This window comes from Pangasianodon hypophthalmus, chromosome 15, assembly GCF_027358585.1.
Source record: "Pangasianodon hypophthalmus isolate fPanHyp1 chromosome 15, fPanHyp1.pri, whole genome shotgun sequence".
In the NCBI taxonomy this organism is placed as follows: Eukaryota; Metazoa; Chordata; class Actinopteri; order Siluriformes; family Pangasiidae; genus Pangasianodon; species Pangasianodon hypophthalmus.
Genome location: NC_069724.1, coordinates 7,046,623 through 7,073,995, shown reverse-complemented (window position 1 = coordinate 7,073,995; position 27,373 = coordinate 7,046,623). Strand labels below are relative to the sequence as shown.

The window sequence follows — 27,373 nt, the reverse complement described above, 5'->3', positions numbered from 1 at the left end:
AAAAGTTTGTGGACACCTGACCATCACACCCATATGTGGTTCTTCCCCAAACAATTGCTATAAAGTTGAAAGCACATTACTGTCTAGAATGTCTTTGTATGCTGTAGCTTTAAGACTTCCCTTCACTGGAATTAAGGGGCCCAAACCTTCTGCAGCATGACAATGTTCCTGTGCACAACATGAGCTGCATGAAGACATGGTGTGCCAAGGTTGGTGTGGAAGAACTCAAGTGGCCTGCACAGAGCGCTGACCTCAACCCCACTGAACACCTTCAGGATAAATTGGAATGCAGCAAGCCTGTGCACCAAGCCTTCTTGTCCAACATCAGTGACCAACCTCACTAATGCTCTTGTGGCTGAATGGGCAGAAATCCCCACAGCCATGCTCCAAAGTCTAGTGGAAAGCCATTCCAGTAGAATGGAGGTTATTACAATGGCAAATGGGGGAACAACCTTGGAATGGAATGATCAAAAAGCACATATGGGTGTGATGGTCAGATGTACATATACTTTTGGCCATATAGTGTACCTATATTAACATGCTCATTCTAATACGATATCGTTTCTATAGTAAAATCTCTTTCAAAGAAACTTGATAGATGCTCTAGTCTACATAGTCTAAACCTAATAATAAACAGAATAAAACATGTTTAACAAATAAATAAATAAATAAATAAATTTCAACTGTTATGATGAAATTTTCTGTGAGGAGACATTAATTTAACATTTGTGTCAGCACTTTGTAACAGTCTGAAAGTTTTCTGACACAGGAGAACCTTCAGGACAAAGGACTTTGCACTTTGCTGTATCATGGTAACATGAGAAGCTTGTCTTATTAACTTCACGTAAGAGGAAAAAGAGGCTGTTGCGGTGATGACTCTATACCTGCTATTATGTAAGTCAGTTTGTCTGGTCCTGGCAAATCCCTTGTCTTGCACATTTTAGTGCTCACAACATACCTGATTCAACTAATCAGCTAATCATCAGCTCATCCTGGGTGAACAGCAGGGAAAACAACAAAATGGGCAGAATAAGGGTACTCCAGGAACAGGGTTGGGAACCTGTAACACAAGTGATAAAAGGAAGTAACGTGTTTTGCAGATATTACACAACATTAAATGTAACTCACTCACGTTCAGTAACCATTTTATCCTGGTCAGGGTCATGGTGACTCCAGAGCCTATCCCAAGAACACCAGGTGTGAGGCAGGAACACACTCTGGATACGACGGTTGTCTGTTGCAGATTAAATGTAACTATAAACTGATAAAAAGTATGACATTCAGTAATGAATTTTAAAAAAAATCAATAGTTGAAAAAATTGTTGTTGTTTAAGAGGAATCAAACTCTTTAAGGCATGTTGTTGTAAGAAAGAAAATCAAATCCAGTCTGGTAAGAGTAACTTCGCTTTGCATCGGGCTGCATGACACCCCTCCCTCATCGTTCATTATTTTCCTTTAACAGCATGAGTTTTATTCCTTACATATCTAACGCTTGTGCAGCATTTCAATTTTGGACCATATGTTTTTCCATATATTATCCCTAAGGTATATCTTATAAGCCAGATTCATATCAGATTATTGTTATAATGATAACAGAAAAAGAGAGTGCAAAACCATTATGGGGCACAACTACGTAATCACAGCCATCTGCATGCACTATTGCATATTCTTAAAATAGTTAAAGTGCTTGCTGAATGGCTCTTACTTTTGAACCCTTCAGAGTTCTACCAGTTTAGGGTGTTGCCTTTACAGAAAGTATAGCATAAACACTTCAGAATTGACCTCGCTGTAATTTTTTTTATTAAATAGTAGCTCTATGTCTGTATACTCTGCATAATCAACAACAAACAGTGCTACTCTCTCCACCCCTAAGTACCATTTAATTCTTTTTGGTGTAAATGGTGAGCAGACGCCAAATGCCTTACAACTAGGACCTTTTGTTACTGGATGCTTGGCCAAAGGAAAAAAATACCATACCAGTTTTCTGGTGTCAAACATTCTTGTATTTTGTGTATTTGTCTCTTTGTGCCCAAGGTTAGAAAGCTTATCTCTTCAGTTGTCCTTCAGGGGAACCCTACAACAGAGTGTTTCCCTATCAGAGAGTTCCGAATAGAACCTTTCTTGGAAGCTGATATTCCGTAATTATCCAATGAACTCTTACAGAATCCTTGAAGAACCCAATTTCAACAGGTTGTTTCCTCTGTTCCAGTTCAGTGGTGCTACCAGAGCCAGTACTCATGTGAGGACAGGTGCAGAGGTAAGCTCAGTCAACTTTTAACCCTTAATCATTTATTTATTGGCTAGGGTGGCGTGGTGGGTCCCAGGTTCAATCCTGAGCATGGGTTACTATCTGTGGAGTTTTGTACATTCTATCCATGTCTGCATGGATTTTCTCCGGGTTCCCCAGTGCCTTCCCACCTCCCAAAAACATGCTGATATGTGGATTGGCTACTATAAATTGCCCCTATGTGTTAAAGAGTGAGTGAATGCATGAGTGCATGGTGCCCTGCAGTGGATGGGCATCCCATCTGGGATGTATTCCCACCATGCGCCCATGAGACAGACTTCAGGTCCACCACAACTGTGACCAGGAGAAAGCACTTACTAAAGATGAATTAACTAATGAGCTTTTGGCCATAATTCAATTGTGGCAGTTTGTTTATTATGCATTATTTTAATGTTTCAGAACCCAGTCAGTGGGCCAAAGACTTTCCAGTTTGTGGAGGCCAGAACCAGTCACCCATTAATATAGTCACACACAAGGCGAGACACAACCCCCGTCTAACCCCAATCATCTTTGAAGGTTACACAGAAACACTGAATGTCACTGTGCAAAACCTTGGAAATATTGGTGAATCTGCAATTTCATTTATTTCTAATTTTTTTTTTCTTTTAAAAAATGTGTGTCAGGCAAATCTGTGTCAGCTGAGTCACATTCCGTTCAGTTCTAACAATCTCAGTAGTGTTTTTGTCTATTTTTGTTTCCTTACACTTACGTAGGTTCTCATAGTGCTTAGTATCATAAGAAATATAAAACAGTGAAGAGCAACAGAACACTTCAATCATGTGCAACATATGAAGTTTGCCTTCTTGTTTGCACCTCCTTAGCTGTACTCGCACTTCCTCCATCTCTGCGGATCCGAGGTGGGGATCTGCCTGCCACCTACAAGGCCGTTCAGCTGCATCTACACTGGGGAGTGGCTGATAGGCCAGGTTCAGAACACACTTTAGATGGGGAGAAGTATCCCATGGAAGTGAGATCACAGATCACCATCACATTTAGTTTGAACACAGCATCAAAAATACTTTGTTCTTTGTTAAACCAGCGATGGCTATTTTTTATTTTTTTTGGTGTTTCTTCTATCCCAAAGCTCCATATTGTTCATATGAAAGAGCAGTTCAAAACTGTGAAGGAAGCCATGAATGATACAGTAGGGAGAGCAGCTCTTGCCTTCTTCTATGAGGTAACTCTGGTCGATGGAGTGTCTCCATGTAACACAGAATTCTGCAGTGCTTAACTATTCCATTAATGATGACATGATGTCCTTATTCTTTGTCTTAGGTGTCCACAGAAGAAAACCAGAAATTCAATCAAGTGATTCAAGCTTTGGGAAGAATTCCATATAATGGTGAGCTCCTGTTGACATTGTCAAACGTTAACTTGTCTGGACTTCCAAGATTTTTTGCCCCATTTTGGGATTTTTATCCCATTTTCTTTAGATTTCTACCCTCATTTTCTAATAATTTGGTCATTTGCCAATTCCCACCCACTAACTAGCTGTCCCCATCACATGACAACTACCAACCAGCAAGGGTAAAGGCTTACACATGCTTCCTCTGAGACACGTGAATCCAACCGCTGCATCTTTTTTCCAAATTGCTGCTTATGTGGTGTTTTGCACATATGAGCACACCGATACCCGCAATTGGCTTGTATTACAGGGATTGACAGAGGTAATAATAATAATAATAATAATAATAATAATAATAGTAATAATAATGTCAGTGGTAACACTAATCCTTTAACTAATCCATAATCCATTAGCCTCCACATCTTTTCATGTCACAAGGCAGCGTAAAACACTTCAAGGAAAGCACTAACTGCCCTTTTCCCCATATATGAGTTCAAAGACCATGATTGGCTAGTACTGCTCTGACTGATAGAATAAACAGTAATGCAATCTTGGATTCCTGGCCACAGACAGCTGTGGCATTGTTGGGATTCATACTCACAATCTCCCAAATGCTTTGCCTGTTGCAGAGACTAAGTCTTAATGATGATGACACCATCAACAAGGGTCCAAGATAGCATAATTAGTCATGCTGTGTAGGTGGGAAGAATCAAGTTTTACTCTGCCTATTTAGCATCACACTAGACAATCTAGGCCATCTGTCTGGTTACTTAAACATTCAGCTGACCTAATGCTGCATTGGGTTCAGAAGGATGTGGTAGCTGGAGAAATCATTTGTTGTGGAGGAATCCCATGTTAGACCTCATCTTCATTCCTGTCATGCAATAGAGGAAGACTTAGATAATAGGGTGGGAATTGACAGTAACAGTCATAAACCGTGAGGAAAGGTAAAGAAACCATATCTCTCAAATTACGTGTCATGTGGCTATCCTATTCACAAAGGGAACACCAGTATTGTCCCAGATTTCCGGTTGACTGATATCTTGCCTTCATTGGAGAAGCTTTCCAGTTACTACCGTTATTCAGGTTCTCTGACCACGCCAGGCTGTGATGAGGGCATCATCTGGACTATCTTCCAGGAGTCTTTTTCCATCAGCCAACAACAGGTGGAGATGATCTTCCCATTAACACTGTATTACTGGGTCTTACACTTCATTCTTTAAGGCATGGGTTATTTAAACACATTTTAATATGTGATATAATGGTACAGTAAGCACCATTTAAACTCTTTTTTTCTTTTCTTTCTCCTGAAACTTTTCTATCTTTTAACTCATGACCAGTCTGAGTGGGCGCCGACTGCACACAGGTCCTCTACACTACTGCCACTGTATCATTTTGATTCAATTAATCAAATTCGGGTGGTTTAGAAATAGCCCAATATCACTAGAAACCACTGGAAACAATGTTGTGTTGAACAATCTAATCTGGCAATATATCTCCAGGATTGTTGTTAGTGAAATGGGTGGGTTTTTAAGTCTTGACTGGGTTTGGAAATGGATACAATCAACCCAGCACCTGCCTTAGAAAAAGTCCATTAAATCTGGCAACCTACTGTATGAGGAGAGTAACAATGGTTGCAGTCCATTCTGAACTGATGAACCCTAACCAGGGCACTTCGAATGGGGACCATCCACAACAGCCATTTGTAGGGTCTTTCCAAACCAATGTGATGAAGAGCATTTTCTTTAGTGGGCCCTTTAAAATGGTCTTTTCAGTAGGAACAACCAATGGACACTTTGCTTCTGAGATTCTTTGCACTGAATTACAAAATGGCCCTGACAACAAACAAGCTTACCTTTAAATGTGGGTCCAGTTCAAGTAGAAAACAGTGCTTATACTCATTTTGTAATAGAACATTGTACCTACAATGAATAGAACAGCTGGAAGCACTGCAGCAAATAAGCTCTTTGATGTAGGTGTACCTTGTATCTTGGGCATTTGCATTTCATGCCATTTGTAAATTTACAAACTCAAGCCAAGTTCAAGTCCTAAATGAGACCGGTGGCAGCAACGGGAAGTTTTTGCTGCTTAGTCCATTTCTTCATTATTAAACTGAGCCACATGTTCTTATTTAAGAAATTATGCAACACTAAAACATCTCCACCTTTGAAAAATTATGTTCATTCATTCATCTTCAGTAACCATTTTAACCTGGTCAGGGTAGTGGTGGCTCTGTAGCTTATCCCAGTAACGCTGGCTGTAAGGCAGGAATACAAGCTAGATTGGACATTAGTCCACAAGGTACCATGCACGCATGGACATATTAGCATAAGCATTCCAATGCCAGCATGTGTGAGGAAACCAGAGAACTCTGAGGAAACCCACACAGACACAGACAACATGTGAAACTTCACACAGACAGTAACCCGTGCTCAGGATCAAACCGGGGACCCTGGAGCTTTGATCCAGCAATGCTACCCACTCAACCACTGTATGGCCCTAAAATTACGTTATTGTATCTATATTTTCTCATGGTGTAGGGTGTAGCCTTAGGAGGCAGGACAGCTTACTCATGAAGCCATCACTTCAAAATGGAAAGCAGCCATTTATAGCCCTTGGGGATCATGGTTTTGAGCATGCTCTCATGGATGGTGAATGGCAAATTTCATATATGATCAGGCATAGGGCATAAGTATATTACGAGAAAGCATCATCAGCATATGAAGATACTACTAACCTCCTCACCACTATTCTTTTTTGTCTGTGTTCCACAGTTGGTGAACATAACCAAGCAGATGTGGTTCAAGACAGGAAAGCCCATGATTGACAACTTCCGCCCAGTGCAAAAGCTAAATGGGCGCATAGTGTACAAATCCACGGCATGTTCTCGTACATCGTCAGGACCAGTCATTCTGTGTCTGTGTCTCCTCTGTATATTTGGGCTGATAGAGGGTATATTCACATAACTTATTGTCTATAATTTCAGCACATTTTCAGAGATAATACAGTAATACTCTAGTACAAGACTGAAAAAGGATTAGAGCACATTTAAAAAGGCAACTGTTTATTCATTTGTTGGCAATATGCAAAACAGTGCTGTGCAAGACAACAAAGTATTTTGGTATCCCACTATGATTAAAAACTTGTACCAAAGTGCCACATTAAAGAAAGTTCAAAATCCCCCAAACCACCAGAATTATAGCTAGAAACTAACAGAATGCTTTGATTTATGATGTATAAAGAAAGGAGCTGCAAAGTCATGTATTCACAACAGTTGGAATGTAGGAAGGCTTTTTATACTGGTGCTGGCATTTGAAGTCATATACGTGTGATATGTGCTATGATGTCATGCACCATGTCTTCGGTAATTTCAGTTTGATGAGGCTCTTGAAAAAAATCTGATATTCTCTTTTGCAACATTATGGCTGTGATTTGATTAGACAATTACTTGGTACTTTACCTTGTCGACTCCAACATTGTGTGACCAACAAACGTCAACAACAAATGTAATAGGTTAATGTCGATTTGAAAAAAATAAAACAAAACATAAAAAATACACTAAAAACAATGTCTTCAACATTCACTCAGAAACTACTCAAAATACTCAATTTTACTTTAAAGTTTATTTCTTTGTTAATATTATTATTATTAGTGTTGTTGTTTTTGTTGTTGTTGTTTTAGCAGTTGCAACTGCAGTTTCAGGTAAAGTAATCCTGAAAGTCGGGGGTGCTGCAGCACTCTCACTGCCCCAGGTATGTTGTATGTTTGCCTACAGTAAATTTTAAACGGAAAGTATTTTGACAATGAAGCTGTGGGATGTGATAAAAAGTTGTTACCTTGAAAACACAGATTAGAAAATGTGCTAACGATTGTGATTCTAATCTTGTGATGGTGTGTGTTCCGGTTATACACTGTGCACCTTCAGCCAGGCTCTCATGTGTTCTATCTGTCCTGTAACGCTACTCCGTGCTGTGCCACCAGGGGCGGTGTACTGCTCCACACTGCTTGTGTAGTCCCACACTGAGGACACGTCACTGTCAAACAGAGGACTAGATAAAAGAAGAGGGGAGAGAATCAGTGTCAGCTTTTATAATACACATTTGCGCATCCTCCCCCATTCCACAGTCCATGAGTCCCGATTCCATGTCTATAAATGGATAAAAAAGTATGCAATGTTGTTCCTTAATAAATAACAAAATGTAAGTGTTGGCAAATTACTGTGGTATAAGAGGAATAAAGCACATGTGCAGTTATATGAAAATAAACAACTTTGAGTTCCTACAGGTAACCTATAACTTAGTGACCAGGGACCATAATGACAAAAATATGTACACATTATCTTACTACTAAGAGTTGTAAGTGTTTCTTCTTAAAATATAATAACATTACTAAAAGAAACTCAGGAATCAGAAGAATATTTTGATAATACTAAAGGTGGTGTTGTATTTTTAATATTAAAATCGATTGTGACAGTGTACTGGCTTTAAACATCTAAGCAGTGCTTCTAGCTTGGCTGTAGTGATATAGGAGTCTTCTAGACCACTGGTTCTCAAAGTGGGATCCAGGGATCTGTGAAGCATAGCCAGGGAGTCTGATTTGTGTTTTTTATTTTATTGCAGTGATGGCACTTTTCATTAATTTATTCATCTTCAGTAACAGTCTGTTTCCCTGTTATTGTGTTCATAAAATAAATCTTTACTGAGGGGGGCATGGGTTATTAACAGTTAAAGGTGTTCTGTGAGACTGGTTTATTATCTGCATTTAGCATAAAAATGCTTTATTACTTTTAGACCAAAAAACGCAGGAGTCTTCAATTTGGGATTAATATGTTTATTTATTTCTGAAAAAAATAGGGTTAGTCATTTTGTAGCCAGCAACTTCTACTTGACTACCTTGACAAAGATAAGTATAATACTCAACAACCAAGCATCTTAAGGATCTCTTAAAGAGTACAAGCAGTTGAGCGAAAGAGAGGGTGTGCAGTGGATTAGAGGTCATTTTGTTATGCTACTTGTTCATAAGAAGAAGAACACAATATACTTGTGTATGCATTCTCTGAAAGCACTCTGTTGTTTGCTAATTTTTGTCAGCTGTTTGTCAGCATTTTAATATTAGTATGGAGAGTGAAAGCTAATTACTATGCCAAGTTATGAAAGCTAGTGACCTAAAGAGCATACAACAGGAGGGATAAGGTAGCTAAATAATGTGAGCATGCATGGAATTAGCTTCATTTCATTAAAAGTTCACCAATCCGTGTGTGCGTGTGTGTGTGTGTGTGTGTGTGTGTGTGTATGCTGACCTGGCAGTCTGGAGATCTTCCACAGTAAGCTGGTTCAGTGGGACACCTTTAGACTCAGCTTGATGGACAGCTTTTCCTGAGCAGCTATGAGCTTCCCTAAAAGGCATCTACAACAAACACATGGGTGATTCTGTTTAATTAATAGCTCAATATTACAACAGCACAACTGTGAAAAGAATGTTTACTCACTCCTTTCCTGACGAGGTAATAGGCCAGATCAGTGGCCAGCATGTCCGGACTGAGTGCTGCCTCCATGGCTTTCCGATTTACCTGCATTAGATTCCAAAAAGTTACTAAGTAGTTTCACTTTCTGAACAAATCAACATATTTGCTTGTGAAACCTGAAGTTAAAAGTGATGGTGTGTGCTTGACTAATTTACATAACAGCCAGTAGCGTTTGTGATGCACCACACCCCCCAGTGAATTGAAACAAACTTGAGTGGAGCTTAGTGAACGGGCAAAATACAAATAGCAAAGAGTTTAATGACAGCCTTGTTTCAATTGTGGAGGATTTCTCACTGCCACCTTCTCCCAGGCCTGTCAACTTTAATGAGGATGATATCCTAGACGATGAGATGCTGTATGTTTTTAGACTCATGCCATACATATTTGAGTCGTGTCAGTGCCATTGATGGTGACGGAGAGCCACAAAGTTATTACCAGGAAGCATTTGATGCATCTGAATGGTAGATAAAATCATATTACATACTCTTTGGCCCTTGAGCAAGGCCCTTAACCCTCTCTGCTTACTGATGAAGAAGCCTAGACAGTGTATAAAGACGGAATCAGTCTTGATCACACTGAGGTAGTAACATATACCGGCATTGAACAGCCCCATATTCCACCCTCTGCCAAGTGTATAAACTCCAACTATTGTTTTTTCACCCAAAGGATGCTGATGACCATACTTGCTGCTAATGAGCTGCTACTATAGAGTGAGACACATCCCTGGGGGTGGGACATATATGTTCTAGATAGCATTTAACTTGATGAAAACTAGTACAGAATGAATCATAAAAAATTTAATCATTTTCCCAGATGGGACAGGTACTAAAAACAAATTTTGATTTCAGGGGCACTTCAAGTGTCAGTGTTATGTCAATGTATCAATGCTAAAAATACCTGAAGTCAAAAGTAATACATGCTGATTAAAAAAGAAGTAGTTTTTATAGTTTATTTTCTTGTTTTAAGTCCCATGACCAGCTATAGGCACATTTTCTCCAAGGTACCAGAACCATCTGAGGAAGAGAACAGTCTCTGCCCAGTACGGCTTCCTCAGCAACACCAATTTGATGGTACAGCTTAATGATTGACTGACTGAGTGACTGGTATTCACTGATTAGGTACATGTCACTTTTGGGCAACCCCAATATTGTTAGCTTGTCTCAGAGAAATTACCCAAGACAGTGTCAAAGTCAATGGATGAAACACTTCTGCTAACCCTGTACATACATTAGCAGGTGATAAGCTGCTGAGGTCTTACAGTTTGTCTCTAGTGGGTGTGTAGCAAACGGGCAAGCCTGGCTATTTTTAGGTTCTGATATAAGATGGTAGCAGCTGATATGCATATACTTGATGCCATTTTTTCAGGGCCCAATGTGGTTGAAATGGAAATAAACTCAGAGAGGAACTAAAGTTGTGAGAACTCTCACCTCCAGTGTAGACATGACACCTGTAGCCACTTGCAGTACAGCATGCAATGAATCATAGATGTCAAACATGGCCTCTTTATCCTCCTGAAAAACACACGCGAGGTGAATAGTACCTAAACAAATTTCTAACTCTAGCACACATTATTAAGCTGTTCTATCTATAAAATCGATGTCAGGTTACCTGTAGATCTTTGTTGTATGTGCTGGGGAGGCCTTTGAGTATCATCATAAAACCTGCACACTGAACCACAGTTATGGATTAATAATGGTACAAATATATGTAACATAAAAATGTTAACACAGGGTATACTGTAAAAAAAAATAAAAAAAAATAAAAGTAAGTGATAAAGCATTAACTGTCAGTTATTAGGTCATTAGGGAAGGAGGGACTGATTTTTCTTCAGTGACTCTCTTCAGTGCCAGGTCTTACTCTGCCGAACACTCGTCCTGCTTTGCTGCGAATGAGCTCCAGACTGTCAGCATTCTTCTTCTGCGGCATCAGACTGCTCCCTGTGCTGTTCAAGCCAAACACACAAGCTGAGATCTAACTAACACAGCATTTCTACACACACACTACTAACAACACACACAGCAGATAAAAGCATGTTAAAGTTCACAAATTAACAAAGTAGACTCAGATTTGTGTTGTTACTTTAATTAAGAGAGAGGAACAGATCACAGGGATGTGAGAATAGGAAGTTTCCAAATGAGGAAAAATGATTATAACATACACTAATAAAATAGCAATGTGTAGTAGTTATCAAGTACACTGTGGTATTTTCTTTAAATAAGTGTCACATTATGTATTGAATGAAGAATGAATATACAGTACTGTGCAAAAGTCTTAGGCACCTGCAAAGAAATACTGTAGAGCAAAGACACCTTCAAAAATAATGAAATTAAATGTTTCTACATTTTAAAAAATACTATAAAGAGCAGTAAACAGTAATAAATGAAACAAAGTTAATATTTGGTGTGACAATCCTTCGCTTTAAAAAAAATAGTAGTCTCAGGTACAATTTGTGCAGTCTGAAAGGAAATGAGCTGTAAGTGTTACTGAGCATCTTGCAGAAGCAGCCACAGTTCTTCTGGAGACTTTGACTGTCACACTTGCTTCTTATTTTTGCAGCAAAACCCAGCAGCCTTCATTATGTTTTTTTTTTTTTTTGTCTGAAAAGTGGTCTCTTATGTAATCTACTGCTTTCTTTACTGACATACAAACATTTTTCTGTAACATTTACTTTTGTGCTGGAAAACTAATGCTTGGAAATCTAAAATGTTTTTGTACTGAATCAACAATGTAGTCATCATAAAATAAAAATCTATAACAAAGTTTTTACAAAAAAAAATAGGGTGCCTAAGACTTTTGCACAGTACTGTATATCGAATAATGTTTTATTAAGTAGATATACTCACCTGTACGCATCGGATAGTGTGATAAAGGAGAACTCTTTGGTGCTGTACAGGATCAAATCCTCGGCCATCTTACTGAGGTGCATGAGACACATTGATCCCCAGAAAAGGAACTCAGCTGCCATAAAAATAAAAATCACACAAACCGAATATACAATAAATATAATAAATAGTACCTCAATAAAGATATAAGTTTAACATTACTTACTAATCGGGTTAAGGTTGTTCATGGCGGTACAACGTGAAGAACAAAGTATCAATAATTAGCGACATTTTTAAGGTCTGCATGTACTTTTCCACTTTCAAGGTAAAGTCGGCGGAACCAGTGCTGGCTGGACTAAATGTGAAGAGTTTTTTGCTCTGGGACTGATGATTAAAAAAATTCACGTTCACGTGCAATAAGGCTAATTTATTTAAACCTGCTTTTCTGACTCCATAATATGTCATCAACATTAAGCGAAAATATGCATGTGAAATACTATAGTGGGTATGATAAACATAAACAAGGTGGATTACTTGCTCGAAAACTGTTTTTTTTTTCCCCACCCAAAATGCCTTTGGAGAAACTAAAAGTAAACAGACTACACAAGTATTGTCCAATCAGTGTACAATTACACACAGCTACAAACAACAAAATCATAGGTTTTGTGTGGTTTGAACACAGCTTACCTGTTTATAATGCTTGCTTGCTTGAAAAAACAGAATGATGTTCCTACCTATCTTTCAGTGAATGTGTTCCTCTGTGATTGTGTAACACTTTCATGCATATGATGACACCTTGTGTTACAAGGCTCAACTATAATGGATACATAATTGTAATTCCAAGCTGCTGATAAGTGGTAGAATTTTTAGCCCTCTTATTAAATATCGTAGCCATCACTGTTTGGAACTAATATTGGGTTTGCATTCCTATGAGACTTTAAGCAAGAAACATACCAACAAAATCTCTCTGTCCGGTTGCATCCATACTGTTGATGCTGATCCCATCAAAGTCAAGCTCTACAGAGAATTTCAAACCATGGAGAAAAATGAACATAATATGCAGTACAGAATAGAAAAATATCTTTCTGTAAAGAACAGTTGAACTACATAAAAAGAACCCACTTTGATTATGCACAATACATATGACATAACACAGAAATTATTGAAATTAATAATGTTTTTGGATAAATCATTTATGCATCTAACCTACAAGACACAATAATGCAAGAGAACACCACTAGGAGGAGAAAAATAAATAAATAAAACCTTTCCGAAGAAGTTCCCTATCAATGTTGAAGGGGTTCCCAGCGATGGCTCCACTGTAAAACAACATTTAAAATAATTAGACATAATTTATTCAGATTAATATCAATAGATAACCATATTATGTAGACTTTTTGTCTAGAGCGCAAACATGATGTGTCTGAAGACATCATGTTTGAATGAACTTTTAAGAAGAGGACAATGATTATATACTTGTTTACCTTTATATTTATGGCATTTGGCATTTTCTTTAATCTGGATTAATGTAATATATTAACTAGCTTACCATACTTTATTACATTATGTTAGCTACCACTTTTAATCTTGTCAGTTAGCTTTTCAGACAACCAAAATGTTGTACTTACTAATGAATATATGAAGATACTGAAACTTCACATGAAATGATGAATATGTAAATAGGGTGCATCGTATAGACTTGAAAGTATGCATTCAATCAGAATCATCACAGACCTTCCCAAAGGCAGAACATTGACCCGCTTCCTGATTTCCTCCAGCTGCTCCACATCTCTGCTCAGTGCCACTGCGTGACTGAAACAACAGCGAAGTGTTTTCACGTTCAATGTTTATTCTGTCAAAATTACTCTTGACAAAAATGTCCTTTAAATTAGTCACACCATATTGAATAACTTTGGTTCATACATTTGTCAAAATCCAACAAATTCATTTTAAACATAACACTTAGCGGTAACGCTTTACATTATGGTTCCATTAACTAACATTATTTACTGCATTTGTTAACGTTAAAACACAATTAACTTAGCATTACTAAATACCTGTTTAAGTCCATATAAAACATTACAGCATATTCCTAAATGTTGATTACTCTGCCCTCCTGGTATAAATATTAAGAATTAATTATTTGGCATTGCCTTTGAATTTTACTGGTGTATTAATGCTGAAGCTCATGTTTTATTCATATGAACTAATTAATTAAATAATAGCAGTTAGGGGAATTTTATGTAAAGCATTACCCATTTAATCAAGTACTGCTTCACAGGATAATACATGTTTCCTGTTTCTTTTAATGTCCTTTGCAGAGCAAACTCTGCCACAAGTTATTTATTCATACTATGAAAATCTGAGCGATGCAAAATGTGAGAAACAGCCACCAGAAATGTGCCATAATCTGCTTTTAGACTAATCAGGTCATCTGACACAGTCTGCTGGATTTATGCCTTAATGCAAAATTTGTGCTATTTTGATGAACACAGCACACATAAGACAGGCTGACACATGCTTCCTCTGAGACATGAAGCCAGCCAACCGTATCTTTGCTGCTTTCACAGGGCAGACTGATATACTCAGGGGAAAGTGCTATCTGCCCTCTTCTGTATATATGAGCTCACAGATGCCCATGATTGGCTAGTGTCACTGTGATTGACAGGGGAGAGAGGGCATCCCATCACTATTACCCAAAAAGCAAGGTAAATTTTTCTCCCTTAGTTCCTGGCCACGGCCAGCTGTGGAAACTGACGGGTGCTGAATGACGCCAGAGATTATTCCTCACTATCATATCATATCATTATGGTGTGACTCCATGGTGGATTTTTTGATGCCCATATATACTTATTGTTATTTATTCTATTGTCATTGAGCAGTTTAAAATTAAAAGTGTTTTGCTTACAGTCATGGTGCACATTTTTCTGTACTGAGCCTAAATGCTAACATTGTGCATAGTCGCTTAGTTGTGTGAAAGTGTACCTGAGAATCCAGTGGCTCCATCTGATTGGCTGCGCTCTCTGCATGTGAGTATATCCAGGAAAAAGGATGTTGATTTCTCTACAGAGCAGAGAAAATCATGGAAAGATGTGGAATGATGACAAGACAAGCACATACATAAAAAAACATGAATTCATGTTATTTTTATGTTCTTACACGGCTGCCCTTTCCACCATCGTAGTTATAAGTTGGATGGTGTTTCCCTTCAGAGTGGTGATAGCATCCCGTAACCACAGCCTCATATCTGTCACAACCTATTCAAGCAACATATAACAATAATACCAAACACCTTAAAAATACAAAATGCACACAATCTAGCTTAGGTAAGTAATAAAACATGACAGGTTGTGCTGTTATAGGAAAAATATTCAACAATGGGGTGGTGTGATGAGGCCCGACTGCAAAGCTACTGTTACTGTTACCACCCTGAAGTTGATTTTTTTTCCAAAAACAGCATGTCACAAAGTGTTTTACTCCTCTTTATACCATAGCCATCTGCCAACTATTAAATTTTTATAAATAAAGCATGACACATCCTACTTTTTATTAGTTTATAGTTACATTTAACTTTGTGGAATGTGTGAAACAAGTTAGCTCCTACAATCACTTACATTATAGCAGCTATAAAAAGTTGCTCCTTCACTAGCCACTCTTTTCTCTCCCTCTCTCTCTCACTCTCTTTTGAAGTTAATAAGAAAATAAACAGCTTGTCATGTTACAGAAAACCTGGAAAGAGCAAAGTCCTCTGTGCTGAAGTCTCACCCATGGTGGAAACTTAGTGAGAAAGCTAAAAGATTTGTGCTGAGACTAGTTCCATAAATGTTAAATAAACATCTCCTTACAGAAAGCTTCATTCTATCAACTACTAAAGATTTTTATGTGTTGAATAACAGCCCATTTTTAATTAGTTTATTATTAGTCTTTGATTATGTAGCGTGTCTGCCATACAAGTCCCTATAATACAAGTATAATATACAGTTTACTATAGATATATTACATATTATAATGAGTGCATTAATATAAACTTGAGATTTGAATTAAACTGTCACTACTGTCAGATCTACTGTTAAAGAAAGTTAATCAATGCTTTCCAACCAATCAGCTTCAATAATTCAACATCTAAATATTAGTAAAATTAATAATGCTTAGATCGTGTACAAAGTGAGACCCACTTGATCATTTCTGCTCCTGCCGGTATGAAGCTTGCCAGCTGCCTCTCCAATCAGTTCCTATAACACAGACACACAACATTAATAATGCAAAGCACCATTGTTTCATGACAGCACTGTGCAATTCCACATCCTCCCTGAAGCATGTAGTTTGGGGTTTATTTAATTGAACTGTCACTACTTCTCACAGACCAGTAGGCAATTTGTACCACAGGTGAATCACACAGAAAGACATCAATGAATTTTCTCTTGATATTTTGCTTGTCTTTACACTAATGTGGCATGTATTTTTATTTGAATTGTATATATTGCATTATATTACCTGATATTCATAAAAATGACATTTTAGACTTATTTGTTTTGCTAGGTGTCTCTATTGAATGTACAAAACATCTTACTTCATGCACTTGTGTATCATTCAATTAAGTTTTTTTTTAAATAAACTTGCACTTGAACTATCTAGGCAACCTCCTTTGGTCCATTTTATACACAACAGTGTGTCATGTAGTGTCATTAAACCACACAACTAAGTATATTATTTCAGAACCAGTGGGAGTTCCATGATTAAGGTTCTGATGACAGGAAGGTTGCAAATTCAGATCTCCTGCTCTGGTGAATACCCTCAACTGCTCAGCTCAGCTATGCTTGTATCAAATTCTGCCCCAGACTCTGCTTTGTAGAAAAGCATCTTCCAAATTAATGAATACAAATTGTGGTTTGACAAAACAGTCGCTCACCTTTAGTCTACGCTCATTGGCTGTGTGAATATCCTCATCTCCTGGCTTGAGCTGGAACGTACCACTGGACCATTCACCCAAAACCTGATTTAGCACAATTAGAGGTAGACATTTCCACACTGTGGGAAACAGGTTTTGTGATGCAACACAACAATGAACCAGTACAGGTATATTTTTGGCCTCATGTGGTGCACAATGACCTCCGTCAGTGTTGTCATGTGACTCTGGGGCTAGTGTTATTGTGTGCAAATGAACATACAGTTGTGAGTTTATCATGTCCTCCTACCATACCACAGTACATGACAGGGTTATACAACTAAAATAAGGCTCAGTTACATAAAATTGTGTAATTATAATGGGCCAAATAAGCAACAAACATGATTGAATGGCAACACCAGTTACATTTTATGCTCAAATATTAATGATTATTTTATGGCTATGTACTTTTGACTAGTGCCACAGACTCTGAACAGATGAAACATCTGTTTTTAATTTGACATGTGGAGAATAAACACACAAGTCTTCACCCAAAATAGTCTTTAAACATTCTATTTTCGTTGTCGACTCCACAGTTAAATAATCAGAACTTAGACAGTAGGTAAAATCTATGGAAGGTCTGTGAAAACTCTTTTGACCTAATGTCTCTAGCCCTGTAACTAATCTCTGGCCTGATGAGCTGCCTTCAGCTTTATAATTTACTAAATGCATGTGATTGGATTAGCTATAACTGAAAATCTGCAACAAAAACCATGCTGGTTTATGTTTAAAAAACTAAAATCATAGGTTCTATGAAATATTTTCTGGGATCCACACCCAGATGGCGGCCTGCCAGTTGACGATCGCTGGTGTATGACATTGTAGGTATATAGTTACAGACTGTAGCCCATCTGTTGGGCATGTCAGTGACACTGACATGGAAGTGTGTGCAGCGCTGTTATAAGTGTATCAGGCGCACCATGTAAGTGTACCTACACCACCAATGGTGGTCCCTTTCTATTAATCAGCAGAACTCAGTGTAGGTCGGTGTATTAAGCTCTAACAAGAACAGGAAATTTGACTCAACAAAAAGTTTCAATTCAAAGAAAAACAGTTTTCATTTCCTTGAATGCTGAATCATTCGCATACACAAATCTTGCCATTCTTGTTAGGCCACAATCATTGAATGGGTTTCACAGAGGGAAGCAAACATTCAAGCCAACTAACCTTCTGAAGGCCATCCTGAATCTGTGCCATTTCCTCCTGAGTGACCAGCTTGGCTTTGTGCAACGCCTTCACGTAGGCTTTACTGCCCCTGATATCTGCATCCCACATGCGCTGATCGTACGATATTGATGCGTTGAACTTCTCCATGATGGGATCCATGCTCCCTACAAATCTACCGCCCCACAACTTGTTTCCCTGCATGGCAGAAAGAATTGACAGGAAAAAATTATGAATGAAAGGAATAGTTTGGCTAATAATGACAACTTCCCCCAAATGTATCATAAAGCCACCTATTACCTACACTTGAAGCTAAATACTAAAAGATTTTGCACCCATAACCATAAATGTAAAGTATGTCTTGATACTACTATCACCAAATAAAAAGCTTGATAACTCATGTTTCAAAAGCATTTTTCTCTTTATTTAATAGATATGTTTGTAGCAATCTGACTATTTAAAAATGGTTTCCCCAAAATCAACGCATTATCACCTGTGAAGAAAAAAAAAAACCCTGAATGATAAGTGATCTTGTTGGGGGAAACTGTCCTATTTCCTGCTGAACTTGTTCATTTTCTAACAAATTTTAAATCTACTTTTGATACCAAGAATCTCATAGCTTGCACATCAAGTGACTGAATAGTGACAGATAAAAATAACAAAAATTTCAGAATTCTGTAATGCAGTCAAAGCATTTATCAATACATCTACTTATAAGTAAGGAATTAAAACACTATGGAGCATGACGTTATAGGAAAATAATCCACAATGAGGTGGTGTGATGCGACCCAACACCCAGTGGAATCACTGTTACCATGCCAAGGTGGATTATTTTACTATAAGCGCACATCCTGAGTTGCTTTTTCATCTTGTACCACAGCAATCTGATTACAGTCTTTAATTTTTTAATGAACAACACACTGTGCTTTTTAACCATTTATTGTTACATTTAATGTTGTGGAACGCCCGAGACAAATTAGCTCTGTTATAACTTGTTACAGCAGCTATAACCTGTTGTACCCTCACAAGCCTTTCTTTTTTTTTCTCTCTCTGGAAGTTAATAAAATAAAAGAATTCAGCTTTCATGTTACAGAAAAACGAGAAAGTGCAAAGTCCTCCGTCCTTAAGACTTTCCCATTATGGAAAATGTACTTTAACTGTTAAATAAACATCTGATCAGATTTTACAGAAATCTTCATCAGATCAATGATATATACAAGTCCAAGTCAATGAGTTTTTACTATAGAAATAATAACTTATTAGAAAGAGCGGATTAATATAAACCTATCAACCATGTCCAAGTCAAGTCCCAGACAATGAATTATCTACTATACACTCCTAGGCAAAAAAAAAAAAAAAAAGAGAGAGAGAGAGAGAGAGAGAGAGAGAAGCCCAGAATGACAATTATTAAGCTTTTAATGGTCTTAACAACAAATCACTGGTTGGGAAATTAGCAAGAATTAAATAAATGCACTCCCGAGAGCTCCTGTGCCACCATTTACTCGTTTACTTTTGCTGCAGTGAACTGTTTTTCCAAAACTATCTTGGGATTAGTGATTACTTGGCTGTCTGCTACACTGGATGCAGCCAATCAAGAGCCACAAGGCTTAAACATTTAAAGAAATGAAAGGGAAAGCTCTCCCATGATAAGCTCCTTTATCTATTTGTTTAATTCTTGCTAATTTCCCAATCAATGATTTGATGTTAAGACCATTAAAATCTCAATATTTTGCCATTTGGGGGATTTATTCATTTATTCATTTTCGCCCAGGAGTGTAGACACAATAACTTAAAATGACAGCATTAACATAAACCTATTATTTGAATTACAGCCTGTCTGAGGTGCTGTTATAGAAAATTAATCAACGCCTTTTGACAAATTAGAATCGAGAATTCAACAGCCATGTGGTATATGTAAATATGAACCATTTCTAAATGTAACAGTCCCTCATCCATTAGCAAAACTAATTCATTAATTCATTAAAAAAAGAGGTGAAACCTGTCGAGAATCAGTCAGCTAACAGATAATTTAGGTGTTGACCATTCCATGTTAGCTACATTACTCTTGCAGTTTAGTTCTAGTGAAAAAGTACACAAGCTAAAGTTGTACAGCAAATGCGTACAGCTGAATAATTACTTTAAGGTTAAGGAGGAAAGTGTGTAAATTTTATTTTTATTTCTGTTACCACTATTCCTTTAAATTTGCCGCAACACAAGAAGGCTTTACCTCGGAAGCTGCCATGGTTATTTCTTCAGTCTCCTTCTTCTGAGTCGAGGAGGTTGACACTTCTTCAGTCTCCGCCGGTCAGCTGGCTAAGACGTGTTTCTGTTACAGTTAGCTGCAACACAACAAACACACCGTACTGAAATATTTCGTCAGCTAGGATATGCAGAAATTAGATGCAAATCTCTCAATAATCTCGCGAGAGCATAAGCTGTCTCACGTAAGCAAAACCACTCACGCACGTGAAGAAAAGCACATTTGCCCGAGGGGAAACGGAAAACCACGGTTATGATCAAGCAGAACGGACATTTCAGGGGCGCAGCTTTTAGACGCTTAGCGGTAATAGCGCCGAAAGCGGAAAACGAGCGACCGCGAGCTCGAGCGCAAACAAAACAACTTAACTTTCTACAAAATGATCATTTAAAATAAATAATAACAAAACTAACACACAACAGTTCATGGTATTTATGAGTATACAGGTTAAGCGGTTTTTTTTAAAATAATCTTTTATAATGGCAAAATCGATCAAGTTTAAAAAGACGCTTAAAGCATTAAGCCAAATAAAAATAAATTTACTAAAAACATCTTTTAAGAAGCGTTATTATTATCATTATTAGTAGTGGTAGTAGTCAAATCATACACTCCTGGGAAAGAAAAATAAAGGGCCAAGCCAGAAATGGTAAAATATTAAGCTTTTAATGGTCTTAACAACAAATCATTGGTCATTAGCAAGAATGAAACAAATAGATAAAGGAGCTTATTATGGGATAGCTTTTCCCTTTCATTTCTGTAAATGTTTAAGTCTTATGGCTCTTGATGGGCTGCATCAGGTGTAGCAGATAACCAAATAATGAGTAATCTTTTAAGACAACATCCCAGAAGATATTTTTTGAAAATTTTGTACACTCAGACATGTGTTAGTTTGAATTTTACATCAAACATTTTAATCATTATGATGATTTTACCTTTGCGTTACACTGCTAACTTAATATCAGCTTTTCATGAATGTTTAAATAGTGGAATATGAAGTCACGTATTATTATTATTATTATTATAATTATTATTATTATTGTTGTTGTTGTTGTTGTTGTTGTTGTTGTTGTTGTTGCTGCTGCACTTCTTAGACAGTTTAATCTCCTTTCCTGTATTTATTTATTTATTTGTTTGTTTATTTGTTTTTAATTATTTATTTTATAGAACCGACTCCAAATAATCGGAATCGGAACTGGTGTCGACTCCAAAATTTCTGGAACTAAAATGAGACACGATTATATATGAAGAATTATTACATAGCTAATTTATTCAGTGCAACATTCAGTGTATTAGAACTATACTGATTTATTGTGACTTCCTTTTGAATTTTAGAAATACATGTTATTATTAATGACGATAATTAACACTGGGATATGAAATAAAATATTTTCAAATGAAGCATTAAAAAAAATAAAGTTGACCAACATTGATAAATCACACTATTTGCTGTAGGAACGTACAGTCTTGAGGTAATGTTTCCGCCCGACTACTTTATAGGAGTGGACCCGTGAAGACAGCAAGGATGGAAGTGTGAGAAACGATTTTTGCATAACTATAAATTAATGGTTTAAACATGTTTATCATTGCTTTTTTGCAGATGTTATTTAGCTGGTTGAATACGCTAGTGTTTTGGCAATATGCTAAAGCAGTGGAAAAGAGAAGTTCGTAATTTAGCTACACATGCTAGGTGACAGCAGCGGTAGGAGAACACTAAATGTTTCTGAATGGCAGCCTTACCTGAGCCCCAGCTTTGTCAAGCTCACCACGTGCAGTTTTTGCTCAGTGAATTTTGTAATGTTTGGGGATTTAGCAGCTATCCTGTAAAGTCTTCCTCTGTCCCTGACAGTGAACGTGTATAGTGGGCACCCACTATTTGGCCTTTTTAGTTACCTCATGTTGCTTTGAAATCTCACATAGAGTGTTAACTGTCAGTCCTCTTTTAGTTCAGCAGTTTGTAGCAGTTGTTTGTAACTGTGGAAATGTTGGAGAAATTTTCAGTTTGATTAAAAAAAAATTTTATATTTTAAGTAAATTCATGCAGAGGAGTGATCTGATCTGTTCATGCTTCACAAGTAGTAATACCTGTGCAGAATAAATGTAATAATCTCTCATACCTGTATTGCAGGAGGGACTCTAATGCTGCTATGCTCAGCAATTATGAGGTCAGTAAAGATTCACTGAACCATGTATATACCATTTATATACTGTCAAATTTAATACTAAATGTATGTGATTGTCTTTAAACATACATGAAAAGAATGTTACTCGGGTATATGTATTTGTATTTATGTGTATTTGTGTGTTTTGATCGTATTAGGTGTATCAGTTGCTGATGGAGCTGAAAGAGAAGAGGAAAGAGAGCGTTAAAAACAAGCACAGCACTGGGCAGCAGAACCTTAACACTATAATGTATGAGGTTAGTGATGTAACTACTGGTAAATTCCCATTGTTCATTATTCCCATTGATGCCTCAGCAGTTTAATGAATAGTTCAGTGTTTCCAACTTACCACAGATAAGGTTGATCAACCAAAATATGTTTAGTGTCCAGGTATTGTTTGTTTGTTTGTTTTTGACATCCTTGTGTTCCATAATCTCATTTTTAATACCCAATTTGTAAAATATCAGATGTGTTTTGTATTTAGAAATTATTATCCTGGTTATTGTCATCATGCACAAGTCTGTGTGACAGTACTTAAAAACTGGATGAGCTTTGAGGCTTACACAAACCAGTCACTTTATTAGGAACACCATACTAATACTGGGTAGGCATCATGGCATGGATTCCACAAGATGTTGAAAACATTCCTTTGAGATTGTGGTTTGTGTTGACATGATTGCATCACATAATTGCTGCAGATTTGTCAGCTGCACATTCGTGCTGCAAATCTCATGTTCTACCACATCCCTGGATTCAGATCTGGTGACTGGGAAGGTCACTGAAGTACAGTGAACTCACTGTCATATTCATGGAACAAGTTTGAGAGTTTGAGACAAAATGTGCTTGTGACATGGTGAATTATCACGCTGGAAGTATCCATAAGAAGGGTAAATTGTGGCCATAAAAGGTTTGCACATGGTCAGCATCAGATAAGCTGTGGCATACAAACATACAAAAAGTAATGCTTGATTTGTATTAAAAGGCCCAATGTGTGCGAAGAAAACATTCCCCACAACATTACACCACCAAGAATAGCCTGAACTGTTGACACAAGACAAGTTGTCCATGGATTCATGCCGTAGATTCCAGATTGTGGCCCTACTATCTGCATGTCGCAGCAGAAATCAAGATTCATCAGACCAGACAACATTTATCCAGTCTTCAGCTGTCCAGTTTTGGTGAGCCTGTACTCACTGTAGCCTCAGTGTCCTGTTCTTGGCTGACAGAAGTAGAACCTAGTGTGATCTTCTGCTGTTGTAGCCTGACTGCCTCAACATGTTGTATGTCCTGAGATGCTTTTCTGCTCACCACGGTTGTAAAGAGTGTAATGAGAGTTACTGTAGTCTTCCTGTCAGCTCAGACCAGTCTGGCCATCTTCTGACCTCTCTCATCAACAAGGCGTTTCTGCCCACAGAACTGCTGCTGTGCAGGAAAATCCAGGGGATCAGCAGTTTCAGAAATACTCAAACCAGCCCGTCTGGCACCAACAATTCTATTCCATGGTCCAAGTCACAAACAAACACTGAAGAAATACCTCTTCACTGAGCTTTTAAATGGGGGCTAATCTACTTTTTAAAAATCCCTTTACCTGTGTGTTTTTCTTGCTGGTATACTTTAATTATACTTTATACTATAAACTATAGTTTAAGCTTGATGGTATTCTTTGACCCTGAGTTATTGAACTATCATGCAGATATTTATAATGGAGACTATAAAGCTCATTTGTAAGTTACTCTGTCTAAGAGCATCTGCTAAATACTGTCAATGGAAATGGATAGTAGTGAGAGACTTCTGATTTTTTTTCCCTAATATTATTTATCTTCAGTGTTTGAATTGAGATGACAATGCCTATGAGAGAGTATGTATATACTTAATATAAAAGAAACTTGTTCAGCTTCTTTGTTGGTTGATTTTGTTTTGCATTTGTCTTTTCCTAAATAGACACTTAAGTATCTCTCCAAGACACCATGCGCTCACCAGAGTCCTGAGATAGTGAAAGACTTCCTTAGTGCGATGCTTCCACACAAACTCACCAAGTGAGTACAGCGGCTCATGTTGTTTACCCCTCATGTTTTATCGCTTCACAGTATTCCACACACTGCTCGGTTTTGAATTGGAATTTGTAGTTTCAAAACTGCTCCAGGACAGGATTTATCTGCATGTCATCAGTAATCGCTGAGTGGTTTGTCTGCCCTCTGCTGATGAGCTCTGTATTTTTGCACTTCCTGATATGGCACAAGTGTCATGTGATCTAGCAGTCCACAATACATGTTCCAGCTCTGTTCTGTGGGTGTCACATGAGTATTAATTAGTATTATTATAGACTGTAAAGACAAAAAGTATTTTAAAATACAAAAATGCATGGCTTCACGGTAGTAGACATTCGTATGTTACTTACATTGTTGTATATAACTGTATTCTTTTTTTATGAAGTTATTACAGTCATTTCACCCGAGTAGAAATTTATCCCATAGTGTTGTCCTTCAGCATATGAGGTATACTAAGGTATACATGTGAGGTATAAGGTATACACAATCATATAAGGTATACTAGTTTTTGCAAGAATTATACAAAAATGTATATATTTAATATAACCTTATTTATACTATATCATTTTGAAATCCCCATATTTTGCTATATTTAATTACTAAATATTTTAAGAGTCATTGCTTTTACAGATGTGCTAACATTTATGGTTTAGCTGTAGCAGTTATGATTTTTTGACTCCTTGCTATGGCAATGCAAGACACCCGAAGACTTCGCTTTTCTGTTTTTTTCAGCAGTCAGAGCAAATATGAGTAAAATTAGGCTGTAAGAGAATTTTCATTTTCAAGGAGAAAGGATGCAGGATGTGAAATGCGTGCATTTGTGTAGTGGTTACTTTCACTTCATGCTGATTTTATCTGACTTTATCTGGTGAATCTCGAATTCACGAGAATCGGCCTTGTGAGCCAGTAGAAAACACAAAGGTGGGACTGTGGTATGTGGGCTTTTGACTTGCTGTTTTCTTACTGTTCTTTGGTGCAGATCTTGAAAACAAAAAAAAAAAGCTGCCTCGTCCACAGATATAAGCTAGGCTTTTTGTGGAAAAATTCTGGGTTTTTTTTTTCCCTCTCTGCCTTCTAGCATTTTCCGGTTAGCAATTGTTGGCACCTCTGCTTTTACATCTTTGACTCAGTAAAACTGTATCTTTTGTATTATAATAATAAATACTGATGTTGTATTGTGTGTGAATCTGTTTTTAGTATTTGAAATGTCTTCTCTTTAATTGTGTTAATTTTTATTTATTCAAATGTCTATTTAGTCCTTTGGGTTTGTTTGTGTATTTATGTGGCATGGCGTTAAAAATTAAACTAACTGTATGACACATGACTTTGCAACCCCTTTTTGTTTTTGACCTTTTTGCCTTGTCCTACATTTTTCTCTCTTTCTTTGCAGAGCAGAGAAACTGCAGCTGCTGAACCACAGACCACAGACGGCTGTTGAGATCCAACTGGTCAGGCTTTGATTTATTCTCTGCCTTGTAATTTGTGCCTTTTCTGACTCAGCCAGCCTCTCATCAGGAGAGGAAGTCATGTTTCATTTGCTGTATTTTCTAGACTATAAAACAATTTTTTTTTCTAGCAGGGCTGCAACATGTACAATGAAGTGATGATTTTTGCAGTAGACGAACGTAGTTGTCTGGTTATTTTTGTAACATGAATAAAAACATTAAAACCAACTGCTACATGAACATGCCGACTTAAAGGGGTTACACTGTAGATTAGGTTGTTCAGCTTGAAAGGGAATGGTTGGTGCTTTTATTTTTACTGCAGCACTGTTGAATGCTCGATTCTGATTGGTCAGATGGTGGTGATTAACTTTCTATAACAGCAGCTTTGACAGTAGTTTGGGCTGGAAGGCAAATCACAGGTTTATATTAATATGCTCTTTCTGATACATTTTCATGTTTCTATAGTAACAACTTACACAAGGACCTGTATGTATAAACAGTTTTACAAACGTGTATTTGGAAGGAGTCTCCAGTGTCACCCAAGATTAGTGACAGTCAGCAGTAGTTTTCTGACACTGGAGAGCCTTCAGGATCAAGGACTTTTCTGGAATGTTCTATTTGAGGTAAATATGGTGAGCATACCTTTTTTTTCTGCTCAGATGGTAGAAGAAAGTGAAGAACGGTTGACAGAAGAACAAATTGATGAGCTTATTCAGACTGTCACAGACATCCTTCCTGGTGATCCTCAGCAAGAAGGTGGTGCCACAGAAGATGCTGAAATGGACGCAAGCACAGATCAGTGATTAAAAAAATCCAGGAATTCAGTAGGCAAATAAGGAGAAACCCTGAAAACTGCATCATTTGGCTTACTACTAACATTTGTACATAAATCCATTTTAACTGAAAAAACACTGATCTTCCACATGAACTTGTTAATACATATTGCCTTCACGCCTGCAATATTTTACATTCATTTTTTGCATAACATTTTGCAACTGAAGCTTGCAGCATGTTTGGACATTTACTATCAGATCAGCATTGTCCGAGATACTGAAGTGAGAATGGAAAAATGCTATCTTTATACTTCTTAGTCGTATACTGTTAAACCACATAAGCCAGTGTATGTGACATTACCCAACAAAAAGGCAGGGTTTGAGACAAATAAGCAGTTTGCACAATGCTGAACTGTTGGCTGTAAGCTTCCCTTGCTTAGCTCCAGTGCAAAATTAAAGAAGGAATCCTTGCAAACCAAACATGCTTTAAGGAGCGAATTGTGTAAAGCTAAGCTGTAATTGAAGCATTTTGAGGTTCATTACATTAATGAAAGTTTGTATTACTTATATTCATTGTGATTAATTAAAGCTGGATCATGACATA

The 27,373-nt window shown here is 37.4% G+C and overlaps 3 protein-coding genes across 5 annotated transcripts in view; 2 read left to right on the top strand and 1 right to left on the bottom strand.

Moving 5' to 3' along the window:
- ca4c (carbonic anhydrase IV c) overlaps positions 1-7,188 on the top strand; it is an 8,628-nt gene extending 1,440 nt beyond the window's left edge. Inside the window, exons 2-8 of one of the 3 annotated variants that reach the window (XM_026938586.3) lie at positions 2,210-2,257; positions 2,687-2,803; positions 3,109-3,254; positions 3,372-3,464; positions 3,563-3,629; positions 4,635-4,798; positions 6,407-7,188. In XM_026938586.3, the coding sequence (XP_026794387.1) occupies positions 2,210-2,257; positions 2,687-2,803; positions 3,109-3,254; positions 3,372-3,464; positions 3,563-3,629; positions 4,635-4,798; positions 6,407-6,598 (827 nt within the window). In that variant the 3' untranslated portion in view covers positions 6,599-7,188. Of the gene's footprint in view, positions 1-2,209; positions 2,258-2,686; positions 2,852-3,108; positions 3,255-3,371; positions 3,465-3,562; positions 3,630-4,634; positions 4,799-6,406 lie in introns of all 3 variants that reach the window. The other 2 variants (XM_026938585.3, XM_026938587.3) reach the window with 2 other exon arrangements.
- asl (argininosuccinate lyase) lies at positions 6,680-20,633 on the bottom strand. The gene is made up of 17 exons (XM_026938584.3): positions 20,550-20,633; positions 20,315-20,426; positions 18,091-18,285; positions 16,888-16,971; positions 16,154-16,210; positions 15,138-15,235; positions 14,964-15,041; positions 13,713-13,790; positions 13,245-13,297; positions 12,933-12,995; positions 12,000-12,114; positions 11,014-11,098; positions 10,765-10,824; positions 10,584-10,667; positions 9,121-9,201; positions 8,932-9,038; positions 6,680-7,681 (listed from the first exon to the last, which is right to left on the bottom strand). Exons 2-17 carry the CDS (start codon positions 20,327-20,329, stop codon positions 7,537-7,539), a joined length of 1,398 nt encoding a protein of 465 aa, XP_026794385.1. The 5' UTR covers positions 20,330-20,426; positions 20,550-20,633; the 3' UTR covers positions 6,680-7,536.
- Positions 20,632-27,373, top strand: crcp (calcitonin gene-related peptide-receptor component protein). Its single transcript, XM_026938589.3, has 7 exons — positions 20,632-20,650; positions 21,797-21,874; positions 22,470-22,506; positions 22,662-22,760; positions 24,445-24,539; positions 25,942-25,999; positions 26,656-27,373. Exons 2-7 carry the CDS (start codon positions 21,867-21,869, stop codon positions 26,797-26,799), a joined length of 441 nt encoding a protein of 146 aa, XP_026794390.1. The 5' UTR covers positions 20,632-20,650; positions 21,797-21,866; the 3' UTR covers positions 26,800-27,373.

What these genes read in the sequence shown, in the direction of transcription:
- asl (XM_026938584.3), bottom strand. An exon ending in ATGGTGGAAAGGGCAGCCGT is followed by an intron (nt 15,042 to 15,137) that starts GTAAGAACATAA and finishes TCTGCTCTGTAG; the next exon opens with AGAAATCAACATCCTTTTTC. An exon ending in GAAGATCTCCAGACTGCCAG is followed by an intron (nt 7,682 to 8,931) that starts GTCAGCATACAC and finishes TCTTTTATCTAG; the next exon opens with TCCTCTGTTTGACAGTGACG.
- crcp (XM_026938589.3), top strand. An exon ending in TTAACACTATAATGTATGAG is followed by an intron (nt 22,761 to 24,444) that starts GTTAGTGATGTA and finishes TTTCCTAAATAG; the next exon opens with ACACTTAAGTATCTCTCCAA. An exon ending in CTTCCACACAAACTCACCAA is followed by an intron (nt 24,540 to 25,941) that starts GTGAGTACAGCG and finishes CTTTCTTTGCAG; the next exon opens with AGCAGAGAAACTGCAGCTGC.